General features: G+C 32.6%; 1 protein-coding gene across 1 annotated transcript; it reads left to right on the top strand.

Annotated features, from left to right (window-relative positions):
• Positions 1-843: 843 nt before the first annotated feature.
• On the top strand, positions 844-23,975 carry LOC134707615 (pappalysin-1-like). The gene is made up of 21 exons (XM_063567557.1): positions 844-1,590; positions 5,183-6,221; positions 6,673-6,818; positions 7,315-7,608; positions 8,240-8,361; positions 9,162-9,348; positions 10,136-10,259; positions 11,291-11,474; positions 12,150-12,322; positions 12,494-12,622; positions 13,067-13,152; positions 13,508-13,707; positions 14,459-14,539; positions 16,131-16,353; positions 16,885-17,131; positions 18,188-18,378; positions 19,152-19,356; positions 19,948-20,110; positions 21,715-21,853; positions 22,874-23,073; positions 23,355-23,975. The coding sequence occupies exons 1-21, from the start codon at positions 1,191-1,193 to the stop codon at positions 23,625-23,627; spliced, it is 4,806 nt and encodes a 1,601-aa protein (XP_063423627.1). The 5' UTR covers positions 844-1,190; the 3' UTR covers positions 23,628-23,975.
• The last annotated feature ends 537 nt before the right edge of the window (positions 23,976-24,512 follow it).

Below are 24,512 nucleotides of genomic sequence, written 5' to 3'. Positions count from 1 at the left end.
GCCCAATGAACCTAGCTTTATAGAAGTCAAACATCTAACTTGTATTACAGTCGCATACAATTCCATATAAATATTGAAACAATATTTGAACCAATCAAACAGACACAATAGGCAAAAAATGTCAAAATAGGGGTACAACAGTCAATACTTAATATATTATTACACTTTTACATTTAACCTTAAACCGTTGCCTAATAAAATATTAAAAGGACCAATTTTCAAATACTTGCAAAAAACAAGAACTTTTATCTATTTGAAAAAATATCATCCCTCAATGTGTATTCATAGCTCAACTGTCGTGTATAAGCGTTTACATATATTTAACTTTGAATAATTAGATTTAACCTTGAATAATCTTACATTTTCTTTTACATAGTAAGGATTTCATCATTAATTCAGCGCTATTGTTGAAGAAAGACGAGAGACACTTAACAGTCGGAGGTGCATCTAAGTGCATTCATATTATGATTCAAGTTTTGATAACCTTTCAAACATGTGTAATTCAAAAATATATAAAAACAAAAACTTAAGATGATTTTTTTTTTTAAAACAAAGCAAAGTTGTTTCAGAATCATAAATATATACTTAAAGTATAATAGATCCGTTACAGGGATCATAAAGTCCTCATGCATTTATAAACAACTGCCTTAACGGATTGTCATACTTTAATGATTAAAATGGGGTCAGAATCCCATGTTACATTACAAAATCAAACGGCATAATCGTTTTTGCATGTGTACAATATTTTATGGGTGGTAAGTAATCCATTTTAATCTGTTTTTTAATTAACTAAAATAGGACTATTAATCTATACTAGTAACAATGGGGTGTTTCTTCTTAACAAGTTTTGGACAGTTTCAAACTTTCATGACCTTCTATATGTTGAGGTCACTTCACACTGTATATATTCATCCGAATTTAAAAATTGATTTTATTATTTAGTAAATATCTCAAAGACTTAAAAGTACATCCGCACGTAAACTACTACATTTTTCATGAATGTCTTGGATAGTGTGAAATTCCATTAGAAAATTGTTCTTAGTATTGGAAAACCGTCAAACAGAGAAAACATTTAAATGTGCTTAATGGAAAAACAATAGATATGTCTGGTGTACTAGAACTTATGTAATTTGTTTATTGTTGAGAGTCTGTAAAAAGAAAGTAACATTAATATTTGTCAGATAGGCAAAATGGACATTGCACGGAATAACTTTTTTCAATACATATGTATTGGAATTATTATATATATGTCCAATGAGACAAATTGTTCAAGAAGTATCAAGGAAACTATTCTAAAAAATATATATCACAAGGAAGCTGTTGTCAAAGAAATTGAGAATTTTAGAAAAAAGTCAAATACGGTGTGTACCAAACCAAAAAGAAAAGGCGATAAAATTCATCATCTTATTCGACATCCAAGAGATACAACAAGTGTTTATGATCAAATTGGCACCCAGAGCGCTGTGTATTTTTCTGGAAAAGAAATTCTGAAGTTAAAAGCATTTTATTCTAAAATTCCGAGTGGCAGTTTTACATTAAGTTTATTGTTAAATCCCGAGGGAGGACAACATGACCCAGTCACCATACTAGGTAAGAAAGTCGTATTTGGTTTTAATCAATGAAGTTTTAATTTTCACAACTTGTTAATCGGATTACGTCTTTTTCAAATACATGTATTATAATTTTGATTCAACTATTATAACTTATGATTTCTGTTTATATACTTATTACACCTAAACAATAAAATTAAAATATGTGTGTTAAGAAATGTCAAGTTAAAATTTTCAATTCTAATGAAATCGGATCTTTTTACAATCGTAATGAGAAAGATATTTACAAAAATAAACGGATACAGTCAAGTTTACTCCGAAAATGTATGAAATAGGTTATTTACTTCTTGTATTTTACGTTTAACAGGTTCTAAGTATTGATTTCAGTCTAAAGTCCGATATTTCACACTCCTGTTTAGTTAAAAGAATAATAACATAAACACGTAGTAGTAATTTTGAAGTCCAAAGTCTAAGATTAAAAGATACCAATATTTGATTAGACATCGATAATACATGTATCACCTTAACATCCATTCCAAACTTATTCAAAGTCATGTGAACTATTATTTTGTTGTTTTAATGTTATCGAAAAATTATTGAACCAATGCATGCATGTATACCAAAATAATTACTGTAAGCACGTTTTGAAAAATATTTATTACGAATCTATATAAACGTATTAAATACAAATACTATGTAATCCAGTGGTTATTGATTAAAGCTAATTAACTTTCGAGTTTGTTGTCGACGTTTTCTGGATCGTGGAATAATCTGTTTACAAAACTTTTGAATTTTCGAATTACTAAGGCTTCTCTGATATCTCTACCTCAGGAATAGATTACCTTAGCTGTATTTGGCAAAACATCTAGGAATTTTCAACGCTCTTCAACTTTATTTGACCTTTTTAACTTTTTGGATTAGAGCGTCACTGATGAGTCTTATGTAGACGAAACGCGCGTCTGACGTTAATACAAAATTTAATCCTGGTATCTATGATGAGTCTATTTACAACCACTGCGTCGATGCCACTGCTGGTTGAGTTTTAATTCCCCGAGAGTATCACCAGCACAGTAGTCAGCACTTCTGTACTGACATGAATTAACATTGATATGGTCAAATTTATGAATTATCTGTTTACAAAACTTTTGAATTTTAAAAACTCTTAGGCTTTTCTACCTCAGTAATATATTACCTTATCTGTCATACACGTGAGAAGTTTAGCTAGCTATATAACCAGTTTAATTAACCACTTTCTATATAAGAAAATGTCTGTACCAAGTCAGGAATGTGGCATTTGTTATTCATTCTTTTATTTGTTTGAACTTTTCATCAGGAATAGATTACTTTACCTGTATTTGGCGAAACATTAAGGAATTTTTGGTCATCAATGCTCTTCGTACGTTTGATATAAAGACAAACAAGGTCAAAGTTGAAGAGCATTAAGGACCAAAAACTCCAAACAGTTGTGCCAAATACGGCTAAGGTAATCTATTCCTGGGATACGAAAATCCTTAGTGTTTCGAAAAATTCAAAGTTTTGCAACAGGAATTAAAATGACGATATAATTGATGTTCATGTCAACACCGAAGTGCTGACTACTGGGCTGGCGATACCCTCGGGGACAAAATGTTCACCAGCAGTGGCATCGACCCAGAGGTGTAAATAGTTATCAAAGGTGCAAGGATTATAATTTACTACACCAGACGCGCGTTTCGTCTACATATGACTCATCAGTGAAGCTCAGATCGAAATAGTTATAAAGCCAAACAAGCACAAAGTTGAAGAGCATTTGGAACAAAAATTTCAAACAGTTGTGCCAAATACGGCTATCTTAATCTATTCCTGGGATAAAAAAAAAATCGTCAGTGTTTCGAAAAACACCGAAGTGCTGACTACTGGGCTCTATGCACCAACTCTTGGAGGGGTCGATTAGGTGGACTGCTGCAAGGCAAAACGTTTTTCACTATTCAACTCATTCGTATTTTCCAAACAATTTCTAACGAAAGTGTGTGTTTAATAAAAGAAAAATTGAATAAAGTGTGTTTTTTTTTTAAATGTGTAAGGTGCATACACACGAAATGAAATTGACCATCATGATTTCAACTAGACACACTTTCTGCGCTTCAGTGCCTCATGCACAATCTGGTGCTAACTAACTTTATTGTTTCACTAAAATTCACAACGTCACAGCTTCATGTACAATGTATATTCTTTGAGGTATTCACACTACGATTGCCTTTTCTCTTAAGCATGTTTAGTATGTCAAATTTTAAAGGTATCAAGATTTAAAGCCAGACATTGCAAATTTTAATAGATTTAGACAAATACAGAGTATTCTTTTTATTAAAAGAAAATGAGAGGAAAGTTTAACAATACACGACATTTATTCGAACGAGATAGGGCTATCTATTGTCTTTTAAACGATGCAAAAATTTGCACACGATGTTTAATTTCCTATATTGTATCTAAAACAGTAATATTCTTTAATAGCCTTTGGGGTAAAACAAATATTGTGAAAATTGACCATACTTCTTTTTATCGTTTGGATATTGTTTTAAAAAAAAATTATCGGTGAATATCTTGACCTTATTTGAGTTGTCCTAAATTGGTGGGGGATAGAGAGTGGGCTTCTCAATATGTAAAAAAAAAAAAATAGTTTTTAGCATATTCCCCCCCCCCCCCCCCCCCCCCCCCCGGCTCTCGGCCTGTTACCAATTTAAATCATCACAGATCCGTCACGAGCACGGTTTCTTTACGTTCACATTATAATCGATTGATAACACAACTACAAAATGTTTCTACATACAAATTGAATCCAAACTCTTAAAAACTGTCAAGATATTCTCCACAGTCGTCATGTACTTAAATGCATGTCTAGACAGGAGATAATGCCTTATAACGTGTTCAATGACGCTTCAAGAATAGAATACCAACGGGAATTACAATAATGTGTTATGGATGTCTGTCTTACGTCTGAAACGTGTCAAATGTTCACAAAACAACACGTTGCAACTTCAATATACAGTGTAAATAATTGGATTAGAATATAATGTCTTACATAGTTGTTCTCCATATTACAATGAATTATCATTATATTTTGTTTTTCTATCTCAAAAATAACAGTATGACTGTTTAAGATAATTAAATTCTTAGTATACCCTTGTCAATAAAATAGAGGCGACTGATACTCAAGGGACTAGTAGTAGAAATAAACTGAGGAGGCAAAATGACAAAAATATGTTTCAAACAAAACATATAAGACAAAAGACTGGGCATCAAAACCCCCACAAAAAAACGGTCTTGGTCAATATTTTAGAAGATACAGTGATTTACCAAATTGATTTCACTACGAGAAACTGATTAATTAGTGTTCTCTGATAATGAGTTCAGCGTTCCGTGTACATTTTATAAATGGTTTTCATTTTTACCAAAATAACATTTTTCGAGTTATTGAATTCTTATTTGAAAAGTAAAATTGGTGTTAGGGGGCAATCTATTTTGCCCTGTATCATAGAAAAAAACTTAGGAGGCTAACCATTTCCTTAACCTGACCCAAGTGCATCTTTTTAGTTAATGATTACTATAGTATGATATATAAGTGCATTTAATACGTTAGGCATATTTTATTTCAGAGCTTGTAGATATTTGTAATGGAAAACAAACACACAACTGGTTGAAAATTGGAATTGCTAGTAATCCCGAAATTCTGAACTCTGGACAGAAATATTATGTTACTTTGAAGACAGAAAGGAGTAAACATTCATCTACTATTTATACAGATACTAACTTCAAACCGGAAGAATGGACCGCCATTGATGTAACCTATGACAAACATGTACTTAAGCTGTACAGGGACGGTGCATTAGTGTCTGTGGATAGACATCAGCATGGAGCGGTTTTCCAAAAGGTTTCACAAAACTGTAAAACAATTCTGATTGGAGGGGATGAACCTTCAAAAACCTTTTACCGAGGATCATTTAAAGATTTATTTTTCTGGAACTATGCTAAAAATCATTCGGAATTAGGACATTCAAATGGCAAAGATGACCGGCTTTTTATATCTGATAGTTTTACAGATCTAAAGAAATGGAGGTCGTTGTTCAAAACACCACCGCAAATTATTCAAAGGGTTGCATTATCATCATCGAGTCAAATTTTAATCCAAGCACCACCTTGTGGCGAAACAGTGTGCGATGATCCAGTTTTATTTAAATCATACAGAGAAAATCCAAACTTAAGGCATATTAAAGAAATTAATTATAAAGTTTATAATATAATGAACGATGATGGTTCCCAGCCACAAATTACTAGAAAGCAGTTACAAAAGCAACATTTAGCAATTATAGATGCATTCTCACCGCATAATATAACATTCAAGCAAGACGTTAAAAATATTAAAAACACATTTCTCAGACAGACTACAGTGCTTTACACGTGTGATTCAATATCTATTGGTGATAATGTTTGCGACGATGATTGTTTTCATGCCAAAACCGGATATGATGGCGGTGATTGTGATGATCTACTTCCGGCAGTAGCAGAATGCAATATGATATCTATTACAGATGGCCATTGTGATCCAGAATGTAACAAATTTATGTGGGAATGGGATGGTGGAGATTGCTGCACACCTGGTTCGGATTTTTGTTTTAATCCTGAATCGCAGCATCGGTAAGTATTCTACAATTGGATTTGCGGTGCCTTTTATGGCCGTCTAAGTGATAAGGGTTCGGTGTACGGTGACCAAAATTGTTAATATCTGTGTTTTTTGGTCTTTTGTGGAGAGTTGTCTAATTGGCAATCATCCCAAATCTTCTTATTTTTTATCATAGTTCTATCTTACAATAACATGTGTTTGGTGTTCCTCGTAATGAGGTCTATATTGTCTATTTCGGGGACACGATTATAATAGTTTGCATAACATTTCAAACCATGACTTACTCCTATAATGTCAAATATCTTTTATGACTTTAGATAGTAATAAGCTATTGACAAATCGGCCAGCTTGTTTTACTCTCGAAATCGACTGAAGGCTTTCAAGTTGCAAAGCATTGTTTTTAATGTATTTATAAATACTGTTTACTTTAGTAACAAAATAACATCAACATACATTGAAATATAGAGGTTACCTGAGCAAGGAAGAATTTCAAGAAATGGTCGGCGAGGATAGTTCTAGCCAACTTAACATTTATCTGGCCTCGACAATTAACACTGATATTGCAGGTCTGTCCACATACCCTTGGGACAAACACGTGTATGGCATAAACGGTATGTTTCAAATCCTTAACCTTATAAAAAGTAGCATTACACTTTAATTTGTTTTACTATTAATTAATTACAATTTATTAATCGTTCCAAAGTATGTCAAAACGTTTGGACTATTGATGTAAAATTTGAAATGTGTTCAAAATATTCGTCAAATTAAAAGAACAATTTGTTTTTTCATATATTTTTTTTGTTTACACGTTGTTGTCAATATAATATTTTTTGTATGCGACTGTCATACAAGTGCACTAGCTATAAGACTTGGTTTATATTGGCCACAATTTTCTACATTAGAACATGTCTGTACCAAGTCATGAACATATTAACAGTGGTTTTCCTTTAGTTTGACATGTTTCAGCTTTTGATTTTGCTATTTGATCAGGGAATTTCCGTTTTGAATTTTCCTTTGAGTTCGGTGTTCTTGTTATTTTACTTTTTTTCGCGATTTGATTGCAACAACGAGGTAAAAATCATGCAATAGAATTGTATATTGTTATAGGTGGTGTGATTGTACCTCCTGAATCGTTTGGAGCATCGGGTAAAATGAAAGGTTTGATACATGAGATAGGACACGTCCTTGGCTTGTGGCACGTGCACCATGGTATATCAGAAATGGATTGTGACGATCCTTGTGTAGAGACACATGCGTCTTTGGAACTTGGAGATCTTTGTTCCGACACTGAGCCTACACCAGATAATAAACAATGCCATGATCCAGATGGTAGTATAAAATCAACATGTGGTCTTCAAAGCTTCAAAAACACTCCTTTTAATAACTACATGAGCTATGCTGGTAAGTCCGACTATAGATTATAATACTGATTTTCTTCGGAACTCTCTGCTTTAAAAACACACCTACGTGTAACTCTTAGCCAAAACAGTTTTGAACTTTGTGATATCATGATATATAGTGATCGACAAAATGGATGAAACAATTGGATACGTTCATTAAGCGATTTTAAAAGATTGATTCCTAAAATTTTTATATATTTTTCAAATCTTTCTCATTGTTTTTCATTTAGTTGCAAACATTAGGAAAACGGCCACCAAAAGTTGGAATAAAACCATAAAAGCTTTTTTCGGTAATGAACGCAAATTTATGTTTTAACTTTGAATTTTCCATTAAGCTGCCTTTCAGGAAATTATTTGAATTGCTCAAATAGAAGTTAGTCGTCAAGCAGTTTCTTGGAACACTTATATACTTTTTTGTGTACATATACTAGTTGCAAACATTAGGAAAACGGCCACCAAAAGTTGGAATAAAACCATAAAAGCTTTTTTCGGTAATGAACGCAAATTTATGTTTTAACTTTGAATTTTCCATTAAGCTGCCTTTCAGGAAATTATTTGAATTGCTCATATAGAAGTTAGTCGTCAAGCAGTTTCTTGGAACACTTGTATACTTTTTTGTGTACTTATACTAGATGATAGCTGTATAAATAGTTTCACATCCGACCAGAGTGCACGAATGCACTGTTACCTTGACCTTGTATACAAACCATGGAGGACAGAAAAGAAACCAACACCAGTACCGTTGCCACCAAAAGTAGGTCGTCATTAGAGTTTCGTTGTCTCCCTTTGATATTCTGACTGTCTTTCAGATAATGGACACACTGGTCAGTCTATTTGACGAAAATGATACTATCTGAAGAGAAGTAGCAACAACTTTCAAGCGAAGACCGAAACTCATAACCTCGAGCAAATAATTAAACGCAGAACTTCGGGACGATTGATCTTGCATCGGAAGTTGTGGTAGCAATGTCAAACTAGAATACAATCATATTCCTTAACATTTAAGTAAAAAAAACATAGACATCTTAATATTATTTCAATGCGAATCGTTAAAATGTCGTCATTGGTGCTTTATTATAAGTTAGTTGAAATTTCTGTTTCAATTGTTACTTAGTTCTCAAAACCTAAACCATTACAAATATTTCAATCAACATCTGCGGGCTGGACAATTACATAAGTAAATTTTCAAAAGAAAGTATATTAAAAAGAGCATAAAAATGACAATATACAGAGCAGCATTATTTATAACTAGAATTATGGATAATATGAGCTATCGAAAGTAATAGTGATAATAGATGCATGTGACGTGTTGTCGGTCATTTAAAACAATAGTAATGCGTGGTAAATTTCTCGTTTTACGAAAAGGCCAGCTAGAGTTTTACATGAATTAGTTTGAGATGCAATTTTTGTGTAGCAAATTGCACATTAGTATTATCAGCAATGTTTTTTTTATTTCCCACCAAATAATGAATTGACTTTAAATAAATTTATATTTAGACAAATATGTTTATCTAAGTAGATCTGCTTGAATAAGAAATTTTATTTTTTCCTCAGATCGCAAGATCTACCAATGTAAGTGTTACCATCAGCTGGATATCTCCACTTGGCTCTAATCATGCATTTCCGAAAACTATATGCGACGTTTGTAAACCTGGTGGAAGAGCTGCGCAGTATGCCCATAATGCTACAGCATCACATCCGGAGAGTTTTCTGTACTTATCCCAACCAATGCAAGCTGCAGGTAAACGAAAGCACTTGTTATTTCATAATTTGAAACAGTTTTAAAATTTTATGTTGCTAAAGTCAATCTGTCTTCTTTATTCTTATACTGACTGGCTTCTGTATCAACATAACACTACACGATCGTCTTGTAGTCTATATAGATTCTAAGTACTGGCATTTTGTATTATCTTAATTACGTATTTAAGTGCTCTTTTTACTCGTATGTGCAATTTATTTCTTTTACTGTTAAGTCTACTTTTGGCAATATCCATTTGACGTTGATGGGTAATTATACATCCGTCATTGTGTTATTGGGCTATAGTAATTTTGTTGTATTCTTGTCTTTCGTTTTTTGCTAGTGTGCTGTGTCTATATGAACTTTTCTTTTTCTTTGTTGACATATTTGTTTGTTTTATATTGCTTTAAGATTATTATACAATGTTAACTGATGTACCCATATCTTTGATATTTTTACCTATTATGTGTAATTGTTTCGTTCACACATTGTTGTCAAAATAATGGAACTGTCATACAAGTGAAAGGTTTATCTAGCTATAAAACCATGTTTAATCCATCATTTTCCATCAAAATATGACAATCGTTTGATGTGTTTGAACGTTTGATTTTGCCATATGATTAAGGTTTTTCCATTTTAATTTTCCTCAGATTTCGGTATTTTTGTTAATTTACATTTTCCCATTGTAAACAATTACCAGTTATCAAATATCAAAACCTGATTTAAATAAGTTATTCTTAGACAGAAGCTTTAGTTGTTTCATATAATAATTGATTGCTTTATTGCTCAGGTCCACCAGATTCTGAGACTTGTACAGCCAGTGACAAGGCTTGGATGATGCCGGACAGATATACCTGCCAGAAAATGGAGTGTTATATAGAACTTGAGTTTAACTTCCAATTCATACCTGACAAGTAAGAATATCGTAGACACTAATTATAATTAGTTTAAACTTTTTGTTCCAGCTGGATTCATAAATATTTTTATACTTAGTATAGTATTAAACAATTTAATTGTTTATAGATAATTGCAACAGTTTAAACCATGCGAAACTACTGAAAAAGGGTCATTCATTAACATCCGATCGCCAATATTCTGACAACTACAACAATTACAATTTACGGTTCGGATTGTATATGTCATTAACATTAACATTGTGATGACATTGATACGTCTTCACAAACGTATGAAGATTGAAACAGAGTTTTCGTAATTTATCATTCGTTTTATACAACAACTGCATCGGTATTGCTGCTGGTTGAATTTCAGACCATCCGCGTAGTACATGTGATTTCAGCTGATCTTGATCTTGTAATTGAACTTTAATAAAAGTTAGCTTTGTCAGAAAATTCAACCTTTGACCGATCTGGTTGTTGTGTTTAAGCCAATTTGACTTTAATGCACACAAACTATTTTTGGTTTTGGCTTTCCAATCATTTGGACACGTGCATACCTGATGTTAGTTTTGAAGGACAAAATAGTTAGGTTATCGTTTAAAAACTGTCCGGAAGTGCAAACCACGAGAGTTTTTTTGGGACTTTAACAATCCCTTTATCCATTTTACCTGAGATCACATCCGGTTTTTTTAGAGTTTGTGTTGCTTAGTCGTTGTGTACTATTGTTGTTTTCTTCTTAGCCATGACGTAGTCAGTTTATTTTCGAACTATGAGTTTGAATGTCCCTCTGGTCTCTTTCGCTCGTCTTTTAAGTCTACATACAGAAATCACATTGCAATTACATTTTTAATATTAAATTACTTTAGCATTTATTAAAAAAATTGCACTCATCCCTCATTCAAGATCCATTTAACATGTTGAATAGAAACCGATAGATATATATTGTATCTTACCCTATTAGCTTCATACTTTTTATAAAAGCTATACTATCAATTCTAAATTACTAAAAAAAGCGATATTAATAAATACTTTATCAACCATTTGTTTAGATTGAGGATATGGGTACCTTATACTGGATCCGTTGATGACTTCATTTTGACAGGAATGGGTGATCCAATCAAATTTATAGAAATCACAACAGACGATCTTACAGTGATTCCATTGGATAGTTTTCCTGCTTCATGTGATAATGCGTTGTCCATAAGACTGAATGTGAGAAGACCCGTCATAAAGGTATGTACGACTAGCATTATTTACTTATACTTTCAGTTGCTTGAAAATGAATTGCTATTAGGTACTTTATTGCTATGACTGCTATTGAAATCATGTTTTCTAAAAAATAACAAGTGTACACTCTACTGTTATTGGTTGTTGCCGGGATATCAAGAAGCCTTCACTGAGAATTATGGTACATTAATTTAGAAACACATCATGTCTATTTTGTATACGATATTCCCGGGCTTGTATTTCCTGGCATGATTTCCTTGACAGGAAGTTATTATTAAACCAAGAGTTCCAAATGGTGAAGACGAAATCATCCCTTCGTAAATGTTACGGATGTCATCACGTGTTGGTTGATCGTTATGGAATATCGGTTTCACAAATTATATCAGATATGTTGTAACTACAATCCTGTTTCCTTCTCGCAAATATGACCTTCTGAATAAGACTATTTATCAGGTTTTGAATAAAATGAGCAACACGACGGGTGTCACATGTGGAACAGGATCTGCTTACCCTTCCGGAGCACCCCTAGCTTTTGGTGTTTAATTTTCTATGTTGTGTCTTATGTACTATTATTGTTTTGTTTTTTTTCTTGAAGCCCTAGCGTTGTCAGAATATTTTCGAACTATGAGTTTGATGTCCTTTGGTATCTTTCAAACCCTCTTTAATACATTTCTCGTACAGGTACGAATTTATGTGCAGCATCCATACACAGCTATAGATGCAGCAGAATTATCAACGAGTACGCCCGCATCAGAATGTGCGTTATGTAGACAGCAAAAGTACAGGATAATCAGATCTCCGGAAATTACTGGGAGCCAGTTAATTCAGACCAGTAAAACAGAATTCACAGACAGGTAACATCATTTTATCATTTCTGAGATTTTAGTGTGAATATATTGCTCTGTTACACTTTTTAAATGCAAGAAATGAATGACGAATTTGTGTATATTTTTTTATAAAATTAATGTCGTATACATATTACATTTCTTCAATAACAGGATATGCATATTCTATCAATATTTCAGGGACATTCAAGTAAACACTACATATACATACAGTATACTTGTAGTGACCGGAAACCATGAAAGTGTACCATCACCGTCTGTAGACTTTATTATCGGTCAGTCTTTCTGTGGAGACGGGCATGTTAACCCGTGAGTACTGTTGATTGGTTATTTCTTTTCATGTGACAATTATAAAACAAATCGAAATTGTGAAAAATCAATACAGTATGAAATGAAATCTGTGTCATTTGTATGGGAATTTTCGGGAGTTTGCCTTTTTATTTAAACCAAGTTATATCTGATAAACTCAGATACTTTTACTTCTACCTTTTTTACCTTTGTATTTATGTTTAAAACGTATCAAAAGAAAACGAGGTTTAAATGACAATAACCAACAAAAATACGACACTCGTTCTAATAACTTATAAATGGACATTTAGATTTAAACACCCGGCCTTCAGTTATCGAAAAGTTTCCTTTTTTTTAGATTTTTTTGGTAAATAATGTATAATAATTAAAGGCAATAAACGTAAAGCCATAATTGATGTGTTCATAAAAAAAAATGAATGCAGATTTTTCATATTTTTATGAAAGTGGTGAAAAGTGTGATGATGGTAACACAATAGATGGTGATGGGTGTGATATTGATTGCAAAGAAGAAGAATTCTTTAAATGCACAGGTATGCTAATAATTTATATGCAATGATTAACAAAACATCAATGAACATAATAAAACAGAATAGCTTGGCTTGTTTTACTCATGGGTTAAAGACCACTTCAAACATTCTCTTTCTCTTTCAATTTCAAAATGATGTTCGAATCTAGTATCGTTTACAGCGAGTCAGACCTGCGACATGTCTATGTATGCACTGTCCCTACACCAAGTTCATTTTCAAGTTTGTTTTTTTAATTGTAGCAGGTTACTTTTTGGGTTGGGAACTAATTTTTTATCTTTGTAGTTTAAATATGTGAAACTCCTATTATCTTATTCAAATTCAACTGAACTTTACTAACATTTGCTAAACTTCCTTCTAGGAGAACCTAGTCATTGTTTTATTCATGATGGTGATGGTATTTGTGAAGATTTTGAGCAGCCATACAGCGTAACAGACTGCGGATATTATACCCCTCCAGGTTTTGAAGACCAGTGGGCCAAAACAGCAGTTGCAAATCCAGAATTCCAGGATGATACCTGTCCAGAGTCGCTTATCATAGGAATTCCTTCCAGGAACCAGGTAAGTTGGTGTGGTTTCATTCTCAAGGTTCGTGATTCGGAGAAAAGTAAGTTTCAAATTATTGGTTATTTGTTTTCACAACACTCAATGGAAGCATGTAAATACAGAACGAGAATTTATTGACATATATCCAATAGGTCGGTCATATTAATGGTGTAGACCGAGTCGGCAGTTACAACCGCTTCTGGAAAATGAGGATACGTCAACAAATTCTATTGACCCTTTTTGAGCGTATAAGATTACCACCGATGTTTTGTTGCGTGGGAGTAACTTAATCTTCTGTTTGTATGTGTAGTGTTTTGTGTTTGACTTTTCATTAGTTGGTTGTTTTTTTGGGGGGCAATGTGTTATTTGTTTTTATTCAAATTGTGGTTTTTGATTTCCCACTTGCTATCTTTTATCCTTTCAGCAATTGTTTTTTAAATGCAGATAGTATGGTAACCTTGTTTTGTCGGGTGGAAGCCTAGAATGACCATATTTGGACCCTATTCAACATTTTGATATAGCCTTACGACGAGAATTATATAAGAAATCAGATCAGACAACCAAAATCAACAGTAGACTAGTATACCGCTGTTTAAAAGGCATAACTCGATTAAGCAATAACAAATCCGGGCCACAAACCAAAACAGAAGGAGACATATCAACTTTGTTAAATTAAGATTTTTAACAGTTTACTCGGTAATGATATTAATGCGACTGTTTTATTTCTCTTTGTTAAAATCAACCAATTAAAATGTATATTTTCTAGAAATGTGTTAGCAATACTGTTCCTGACGAATACTGGAGTCCATGTAACAATTATGGAAAGGATGATACTTATTGGATAGAGGTATTTAGTATATGTTTAGGCAACAACAGTATATAGCTGTTCAAAAGTCATAAATCAAACAAATACAAAGTTGAAGAGCATTGAGGATCCAAAATTCCAAAAAGTTCACAGGTCCTGTTTAATACCAAATATGCCTTATGAATAATGCAATATATGACTTTGTAAATGTAATGTTAATACCTCTAATCTCCGTCATTTTCCTATGCCTATGGCTATGTACTAGATGCATACTTGGGGTGGCTCCCTGCAGGAAGGGTAGAAGTCTGTTCCTGCCGTCTTGTCATAATTAAATAAAGTCATAACATTTGGTTTCATTCTTTTTCTGATTTGGTGTGAATGTCATGAACGAGACAATCCTTGCATCACTAACAAATTGATCAAAATCCAAGTGTTTGGGGTCATAATCTGGAATGCTCCGTTGACGTTGAACAAAGTTTAATTTTGCCTCTTCACCTTTCGTGTCCAAATCTTTCGTCTTTGTTGGTCTTTCGGAAATGTAAACAAACATAATCCCCGACCTTATCCAGTATTACAGTTGTATGCAACACAAAACACCATAGCCGGTTAACGTTGTTTACAAGTTTACGTTCTAACAAATGTATTCGATACCAATGTAACAAAGAACTCACATGACGTCACAACGACAATGAAATAAAGGGAGATAAACAAGGTTGATATTTCCCGTACTTTTCGACACCAATATTTACCTGTTATGTTTTAGTATCAACGAGGTTTGGAATTATTGTATTAATATCAACTTCAGCATTTTAAACATAAACTCTTGTGATTTACACCTTTTACTTAAATTTTTTTCGACCTTTGCATTTCACCTTTAAGAGAAAAGATAAATCCGGGTTACAAATTAAAACCGAGGAAAACACATCAACTATAATATGAGAGGCAACCAACGAAACAACAGAAAAACCGAACTGTAACAAAAACAAATCCAACATACATAAAAAATCTATTTGGATTAAGCCTTAGTACTTTACATGGTATCTTTTAAAGCTTAAATTCATTATTTGTATACTGTGTATTTTTGTGAGTTCAAAGACAGGGTTTTGTGACTAATAAAATATCATTCGTGTGAGAAAAAAACAAATAAGAGTAAAACGTGATGTGTCGGCTTTATCAAATACCAATTTCTGGTACTTATGTTATTATAATTACATTAGATGTATGTTTCATTATAACACGTTATTCTGATTGGCTAATTGCACATCACATGTTATTCCGTAAGCAGTTGCATGAGACAATAACATTTCATTCATGATGACACGAGGTCCCACAATAGAGTGCACAGGTGAATTTAAAAATTTAACTTCATGAAAATCGTGTTTTCATAATCCTAGCTTAAAAATGTAATTATAAGTATTGAATGCTTCTTTTTGTAACTTTATAGGGTTGTAAAAGCGTTGACCGTGCGTACATTTTTAGAATGAAGCGCTGCGCTTCATACAAAATGTACTTTGGTCAACGCTTTTACACCCCAATAAATTTACAAAAAGAAGCATTCAATTCTTAAATAAAATTCAGGATAAAACGTTATGTCGTAAAACATCAATTCATATGTTAACACTGTTTATTCCAGATCTATTTTGGAAAACCTAAGGTGGCAACAGAAATAATTATACACTTCGGATCAGACGGATTGGATGATCTGAATAGAAAACAGTTGATAAGGATCGAACTGATAACCAATGAAAACATAACCAAGACTATAACTCCGGAACACCATTCTATCTCATGTAAACACAACCCGATGCATGTGCCAATCATTCATGACTTGACACAGCAATTCTTCCTTACTATAGGTGAACAATAGTACAACCTCATAGCAATAATTAATTCGAGCACATATAAGTTCATAGTAATAGAATTACTAAAAGTTTGTTACTAGTTATGTTGCCAAGTCTGCAGAAATAATTTTTTGAAGCCATCCATACTTTGGTGATTTTTGCTTTCTTTATATGTTTACCCTTGTGAGCATGAATGCATGTAGTTGCTATTTTCATGTACATATATTGGGTAAAAATGTTGATCACAATTATTTAAAAAAAAAAACAATTGATTTGTAAGGCGCTATCCATACTTTTGTGATTTTCGCATTTGTTTAAATTCACGTTTTACGTCACTTGTAAGCATTAATGCATTCATTTGTTTTACTGTCATGTCTGTTCATGAAAAAAAACATGGCCTGAACAAACGGTTGAATTTTGCATTTTGTTACATATTTTTTAATTGGTACTGTGAATGACATTTCTATGTTTATTTGGATGTATTTGATACAAACTAATAATTGATTATATTTATTTAAAACCTTGATTTTTCATCTTTCTTCCTAGGAGTGAGGATAAAGTTTTCCTCACCAAGGATCAGCATAGCAGGTGCTCGTTTGAGGTCTTCTAAATTCTTAGACCCAGTGACGATCGCATCCTGTGACTCTATGGAATTATTTGATCCTTCTGTAGGAAGATGTTTCAATAGATCATGTAACAGACCAGTTTGTGGGACTCCGCGTGTAAAGCATGGTGTTCCAATGTGTAATGGGAAAAGAGAGGGAAGCGTATGTACAGTCAAATGCAATCAGGGGTAAGAAATATACTGTATAAACATATGATTGATGACAAAGATTAAAGATCTTCCGGTAATGATTTTTGTTGCATATTAATTTTTTTCAAAATCGACAAGGTATTTTTATAGTTCGTTCTTACGTTGTACTGTTATACCACTGTCCCAGATAATGGGAGGGTTGGGATCTCGTTAACATGTTTAACACCGCCACATTATTTATGTATGTGCCTTTCCCAAGTCAGGAGCCTGTAATTCAATGGTTGTCGTTTGTTTATATTTTTTATGATTTGTTTTTCGTTCTTTTTATTTTATATTAATAAGGCCGTTAGTTTTCTTGTTTGAATTGTTTTACATTGTGTTATCGGGGCCTTTATAGCTGACTATGTGGTATTGGCTTTGCTGATTGTTGAAGCCGTGCGGTGACCTGTAGTTTTTAATGTCTGTGTCATTTTGGTCTCTTGTGGACAGTTGTCTCATTGGCAATCATACCCCATCTTCTTTTTTTATATAACATTACCAATAATTGCAATAGCTTGCTTTCACGTTACAAACACAGAAGTAATCATTCATTAATTACAAGCAAATAATAGTGAGGAGTTAAAAGAAATATGTACACATCTGCCACTGTTTTTCATAATTGTTTTTTAAATAAATCTGCAAAGTCTTTATGGATCGACATTGTATCTCTGTTGATCCCACTATAAATCAATTTTCCATACAAATTAAACAAATGTGCTACACTATATGTGCAGATTGGAGACCCTTATGTGTTAATTTTCGAAACAAATGATCAAAAACATCAAAACAATCATAATAAAAGAATAATGATATTAACGATGACTTAGCTACTCATTCACTAACAAATTGAAGTCCGTGTCTTTCAATTAGATAGTACATCATAGCATCTGGAATGATCGTGATGAAAATGCACTAATAAGTGTAAGTCGACATTCCTTTTATAACGATATAACAAGTCCATCTAATTGTATACTAAATACCAAACAAGACCATCTGTAGCACTAACAGTAATCTTCAAAGAAGAATTATAACAAGGCGAAATTTCTTCTCTTTTAGGTACGAATTGGAAGGTCGTGTTACTGAATTGATTTGTGTTAACGGAACATGGCAGAGTTACACTTCTTTATCGTGTGTTCCAGTTGACTGTGGCGAGCCGTACATTCCGTATGCAAGTATATCATGTCCAGATGGATTTCAATATGGAGATAAATGCAACTTCAACTGTAAAGCACCGTCCAGATTACAGGGTAAATATTAATATCGATACAACATTTATTGCCAACCCAATGAACGTTTTCACAGTATTTGTTTAGATAGATTTTTTCATGACACAGGTAAATTAATCAATGAGTAAGAAATTTAAAGGTCCCAGTGAATAAATTACACAGAGACCAATAACTATTGTCTTTATTAAACAGGACCTGTGAACTTTTTGGAATTTTGGATCCCCAATGCTCTTCAACTTTGTATTTGTTTGGTTTATGACTATTTTGATATATACGAACGTCACTAATGAGTATTATATAGACGAAACGCGCGTCTGGCGTACTAAATTATAATCCTGGTACCTTTGATAACTGTTTACAAAAGATTATATATCTTGACCAGATAGAGATGGCACTGTGGAAAACTTTCATTGAAATAAATAAATTCATCTGTAGCCTTCATTATTCTGAATACTTTAACTCAATCCATACATATCACTTAATACATAATTGATTATCATCATATTTCTTTTTATTATTTAGCCGTTCCACAATAAAAAAAAAAAAAAAAACCCACGTACAGTACACAACAATTCACTGCAATTCCATCGATTGAGGACTTATTGGCTGTTTATACACTCTAATTTATTTTAAAATGTTAGTTTCGTACGTGTCATGATCACATGCTGACAATATATTAACGTATATTTATATGTGAACCATGGTTGCCCATATACTAAAACATTCATAAAAAGAATGAATGAAAAAAAGTGATTTAGTAAATCTCTACCAAATTGATATCTGGTACTTTAAAGGTGATGTCTCAACAATACAATGTGATTCCGAAGGAACCTGGTCCTTACCAAATTCATTTTGTCAGATACACTGTAAAGCACCGTCAGTCACTGATGATGCCAGACTAATGACTAAGGCATGCAAAAGAGGATATCATGGACTTGGAAAAGTCTGCAAGTTCAAATGTGAAAAAGAATTCCATGTAGTAGGAAAGAGCAATTTCAGGTATACCTTGTAGATTTTTTTTTATTATTTACGTGTGTGAAAATATTTGTCAGCAGTCTGCTAATAATTGTGCATTCCTATGAATTAAAATTGACAAGTATTTGTTTGTATTCACAAATAAGGAACGTTTAAAATGGTTGCACTCACAATTTGATACTTGACCAAGAAGAAATATTTATGAACTAAAGAATATTTGTTCTGAAAAATTCTACCCCACTCCTTCGTATCTCGTGCGTTAACTGTTTTGCTGTCCTTCATTCTGTCAATGCTTATCTTTTAGCATGTTTTTTTGTTATAAGTTATGAAGAAACCACCAGATATGTACTGTTCCATATTTTAGACTTGAATATATTATCTGTTAATTAGTTGTAGTTGGTTAAGAAATAACGTTTAGTTACTTCGAGTAATTCCCTATCGATATTTTGTGTCTTAAATCCCTTTGTTAGTCAATCTGAAGCCTTTTTCAACTTAGTTTTTTTTCAAAGAGAAACCCAACAAAGTAACAACAATAGTAAATACTTTGTACTGTTATCATAAATGTTATTTCATATTAATACACCCGGAATGTATGAATATTACTTTTATTCACAGAAAAATATATAAACTTGAATGCGATGAGGATGGAATGTGGAAAGGTGAAAGTTGTGTACCAATTACATGTCCATCACCAGATATAGTGTTCAAAGGCTTATATAGCTGTATAGATCTGTTCAATGTTGGCAGTACATGTACAATTATATGTCCAGATAACCCCGTATGTATATATATAAAACTATACTTTCTGTATATAAATATAAAATATTGAAAAAAAACGTTATAAATTGCGTGCGTCCGAATCTCTTTTCTGGAAAAAAAACTCTATCAGGAACACTCGACGCTATATAGCTACAATGCATTACAGGAAATGTCTAAGTTTTCAGTTTTGTGAGAACTTTTAAATGCAAAATAAATAATATGACTTGTTTAAAAAAAATAGATAGAAATAATTACTATTTTCTTGGATTTCGCACATTAGTTAAGTAATCAAGTTAAGTAAGCAACCAACTTGCAATCCAAATTCAATAAAGGAAGATAGACCTAAAATTTCATAAACCATATGAAAAACATCAACCAAAATCAACAAACATGATGTAGAAAACTAATATTTTATTACTCGTTTCGTCTTGGCATGAATTAACAGTTGTTCAAAGGAGTACCTGTTCCGGACCATATGAGTATTTGGACCATACGCGTATGGTCCGACTGTACGCGTATGGTCGGACCATATGAGTATATACTCGTTTGGTTATTAATGGTTCGGACCATATGCGTATTATACCGAACAGGTATTTTTTCAAATATGGATTAGACACGTTTCAATAAAACAATAAAGTTTATCTAAAAAATTAATGATGGTCACATAGAAATTTATTAATTTTATGATTCAAAGGCATCATAGATATTAAATAAAATATGCAACAGTCAGTGGATCTTAGTTTTCATCGCTAATTGTATTATTGCATGTATGCTTTGGGTGACATTTACATCCACACGGTACTATAGCTTTTCTGCATTTGCACGTCTTGGTTTTACACGATCCTTTTCAGTACACATTTTGCTTGCGAGTGAAAAGTTATTGTCTTCATTGCTGCATGTTGCGTGCAGTGAAACCGAGGTCTCTGGTCATTTTGATGTGTATACGGTGTTTTAAGACGCCCTAGATCTCCAATATCGTAAAATGAATGACATGAATGTAGTACACCATATTTACAGGGCAACTTAAATAAACTTTGTTGGTCCTTTCCGGTGATGCCATTTGCTAAAACACAATAAACGAGGTAAATCACATCTGTCATCCACCGGTATACATAAAGCAACAAATCTTCATTAACAAAATGTAGATTTTAATTTTGACATCTTCTTCTTATAATTGTTCTCACAAGTAGTGAGTAAAGTTAACTGTGTGAAACTGCTTATTTTTATTTAGTTATTTTTTTTTACAAATAAAATGACCTTTTTAATGATGTTACAACCAGAAGGGTCATACCTTAAGAAGAAGTTAAAAGTATTTAAAGTAGAGGTATTAATTACCCCGACCATACGCGTACGGTGGGGCCATACTCGTATGGTCGGACCATGTGAGTATATACCCATATGGTCATTACCATACACGTATGGTCCAAATACTCATATGGTCCGGAACATACCCACTGTGTACAATTGAGTTTTATTTCATACATATCTTTATTTAAACGATTTATATATCAATTTGTAGGTGTCTACATTTGATTGTTATTACTGTGTTGACATTGCAAATGTTTAAAACTCACAATGTATATTGTCCCCTAGCTAAGTGGGATTTTACCTCTGTTTGTTTAGGTAAAACAAGCGATTAATTGTGGAATGGACGGTACCTGGGACAACAGTTTTAGTATTTGTAAATCTTCCCTAACAGGATCCTGTCCAGCTGTTGTTGATAGTACAAAGGTCAGGTTCAACTGTCATGGTAATAAAGTAGGCAAGTATTTATAAACATTTGACAAATAGAAAATGTAAAAACACCTTATATTTTTATATGTTTTTATAACATAGTGAGACGACAGAATACAATAAATGAAAAAAAAAAGAAAAAGAAAAACAAGAAGCACAACAAGAAGCACGCAAATAATGTATGAGGGATAATGTATCAATACAGGCAACACTAGTAAACCGCTGTTCAAAAGAAACAAATCGATTGGGAAAAAAAAATTTGGGCCTCAATTAAAACCCAGGGAAACACACCAACCACAGGAGGAAAACAACGGAACAACAGAAACAATGAATGCAACACAAACATCCGTTAACAAACATAGAAACTATACAACTGCCATTATCCTGACAAGGTACATGACATTTTTAAGAGCAAAAAAGGTGGGCTGTTTTATAACCTTAGACTAAATATTTTTTTCATATTGTTTTGCATATCTTATTAATGAGAGACTCGGCCTTAGTATGCCTGAAAGTAACCATGTTACTTTAGACATAAACTAGTTATATAACAGAATCAATGTAAAGTAATATCTTAACTACAAAGGAAAAAGTAATATCTTAACTACAAAGGTACTCCAGCATGTTACTTCCATTAATAATACATGAAAGTGTCGACATTGAAAATTTTCGATTATATCAGAATTCTATCAAAACTATCTTTTTTTTTGTGTCTCAAGCCCATTGACTGAAATTAGCATGTTTTACTAAAATTCTAAAATCCGTTCAATTTATCAATATTGAATCAAAACTATCTTTTTTGGTCTGAAGCCCATTGACTGAAATTAGCATATTTTCCTAAAATAAAAAAAAAAGTTCAATTTTTCAATATTATCATTTGAAATTTGTTGTCAAAGGTACCAGGATTCTTATTTAGTACGCCTGACGCGCGTTTCGTATACATAAGACTCATCAGGGAATCTCATAATAAAAATATTGATAAAGCAAAATAAGTACAATTGTGGCCCTAAAATTAAACATAAGTAAAAATTAAACATCAGAAATATTTTAGGCGATCAATGTGGTGTAGACTGCTTCTTACCAGAAGCTGTTGCAATAGTAAATGGTCATTCAAATAAAGTGAGAGGTAGACTTGCAAGTATTACCGACAGTAATAAAGACAAAGGTCCAGTACGACAAATTACATGTTCAGTGTTACTAGAGTGGACACCAGACCCAGAAACTATAACGTGCAAAGCAGAATGTAGTAAGGTATGAACAAGCTGTTATTGTATCAAATGATTAAAAGTTAGTAATTATAACTGTCTTAGATCGTTTCTCGTTTGGTCGTGCGATGATCTATATGAACTTTCATCTACGGAATATGGTATATGATGAATAGATGTCACATAGCCAGCAATCCTACAACATTTTAATATTTTAGAGATGTTTCTATGTTCTTTTAATTTGTTCTTTAAATTCAATAAAGAAGAATATGAAGTACGGTTTTATATTTGTTGAACATTTTTATTTCTCCATTTTTTATATTGTAGTCCAGTATAGCAGATGGGTTATGTCAGGCTGATTACAATACAGAGGAATGCGCATGGGACGGCGGAGACTGTTGCAAATCAACAGTATTTGACGGATTTGTTTTGTCTATTCCATCTACTTGTGGTAAACCCTGTAGCTGTCTTGATCCAAATGCTGCTGAAAACAGAACATACAAACACAACATAAAGGCTAGCAAGAAGAAATCTAGGAGTAGACTGATAACACTCAGTCGATATGCATGGAAACATTCGTTTCCTAGAAAAAGTCTATAAATTGATGATTTTTAGTGTTATCAGTGTCATTGATAATAACGGTCTATATTTAACTAGTTTTTCAAACTATGGTTTCAAACTGACTAGACAATGAATCTTATTGGTATAAAATGTTTCTTAAGCGAGACACATTTATGTTCTACAAGAGTAAATCGAAGTTAGCAGGAACATTTATATTGTTTCAATATACAAATGATAAAAAAATAAAAAACAAGTATCGTTGAAGATAGCTGAAATTAGGAAAATATTTTAAATTTATGTTGGTTCTTTACTTTGGACCATGCGGTTAGCAATTTTTCGATTATTGAATTCTGTAACCTTACTGTGTTTGAAGATTTAAAATGTGATTTCGACTTATGAATAAAAATAAAGATATACAAAATTCATAGAATAATACGATGTTAAATCTTATACAATAAAAACAAAAAGCTTTTTCTACACGCAAACAACATATTCATATAATTATGAAAACCAATGCTTCAGGAAAACGATAAGAACAATGGGAATTGTCTAGAAACAAAATAATTCCGTGATAAATTCCTTGCACCAATAACTCAATGGGTTAAAATGTCTTTTAAATGACAATGTATCATCAATGTAGATCATAAAGCTAAGTGTTGATTAATCTATCAATTAAATGGAAAATAGACGGGTGTTTACAGAGATAGAGTTTGGCCATGCCCTGTTATCATAAAAAAAGGAACAAGTCTGTGATTTATTTGGCGCAATTGGTGCGCATATGAATGCATAAAACCTCTTGCCGAACATAAAGAAAATTTAGGGCTTTTATCATCTCATTCAAAATCAAGTAAGTACATTAACCTTTTAAATACGAGAAAAAAATATATGAGTTTCAGTACTATTTTCATGATAGGCTCTTCGATT

Source organism: Mytilus trossulus, chromosome 2, assembly GCF_036588685.1.
Source record: "Mytilus trossulus isolate FHL-02 chromosome 2, PNRI_Mtr1.1.1.hap1, whole genome shotgun sequence".
In the NCBI taxonomy this organism is placed as follows: Eukaryota; Metazoa; Mollusca; class Bivalvia; order Mytilida; family Mytilidae; genus Mytilus; species Mytilus trossulus.
The sequence above is the reverse complement of the archived record's forward strand: the minus strand, read 5'-3'. Positions and strand labels throughout refer to the sequence as shown.

Coding starts and splice junctions, on each gene's coding strand:
- LOC134707615 (XM_063567557.1), top strand. CDS start 1,191: ATGGACATTGCACGGAATAACTTTTTTCAATACATATGTATTGGAATT. Junction 9,349..10,135: donor CCAACCAATGCAAGCTGCAG/GTAAACGAAAGC, acceptor TTTATTGCTCAG/GTCCACCAGATTCTGAGACT. Junction 12,623..13,066: donor GGAGACGGGCATGTTAACCC/GTGAGTACTGTT, acceptor TTTTTATGAAAG/TGGTGAAAAGTGTGATGATG.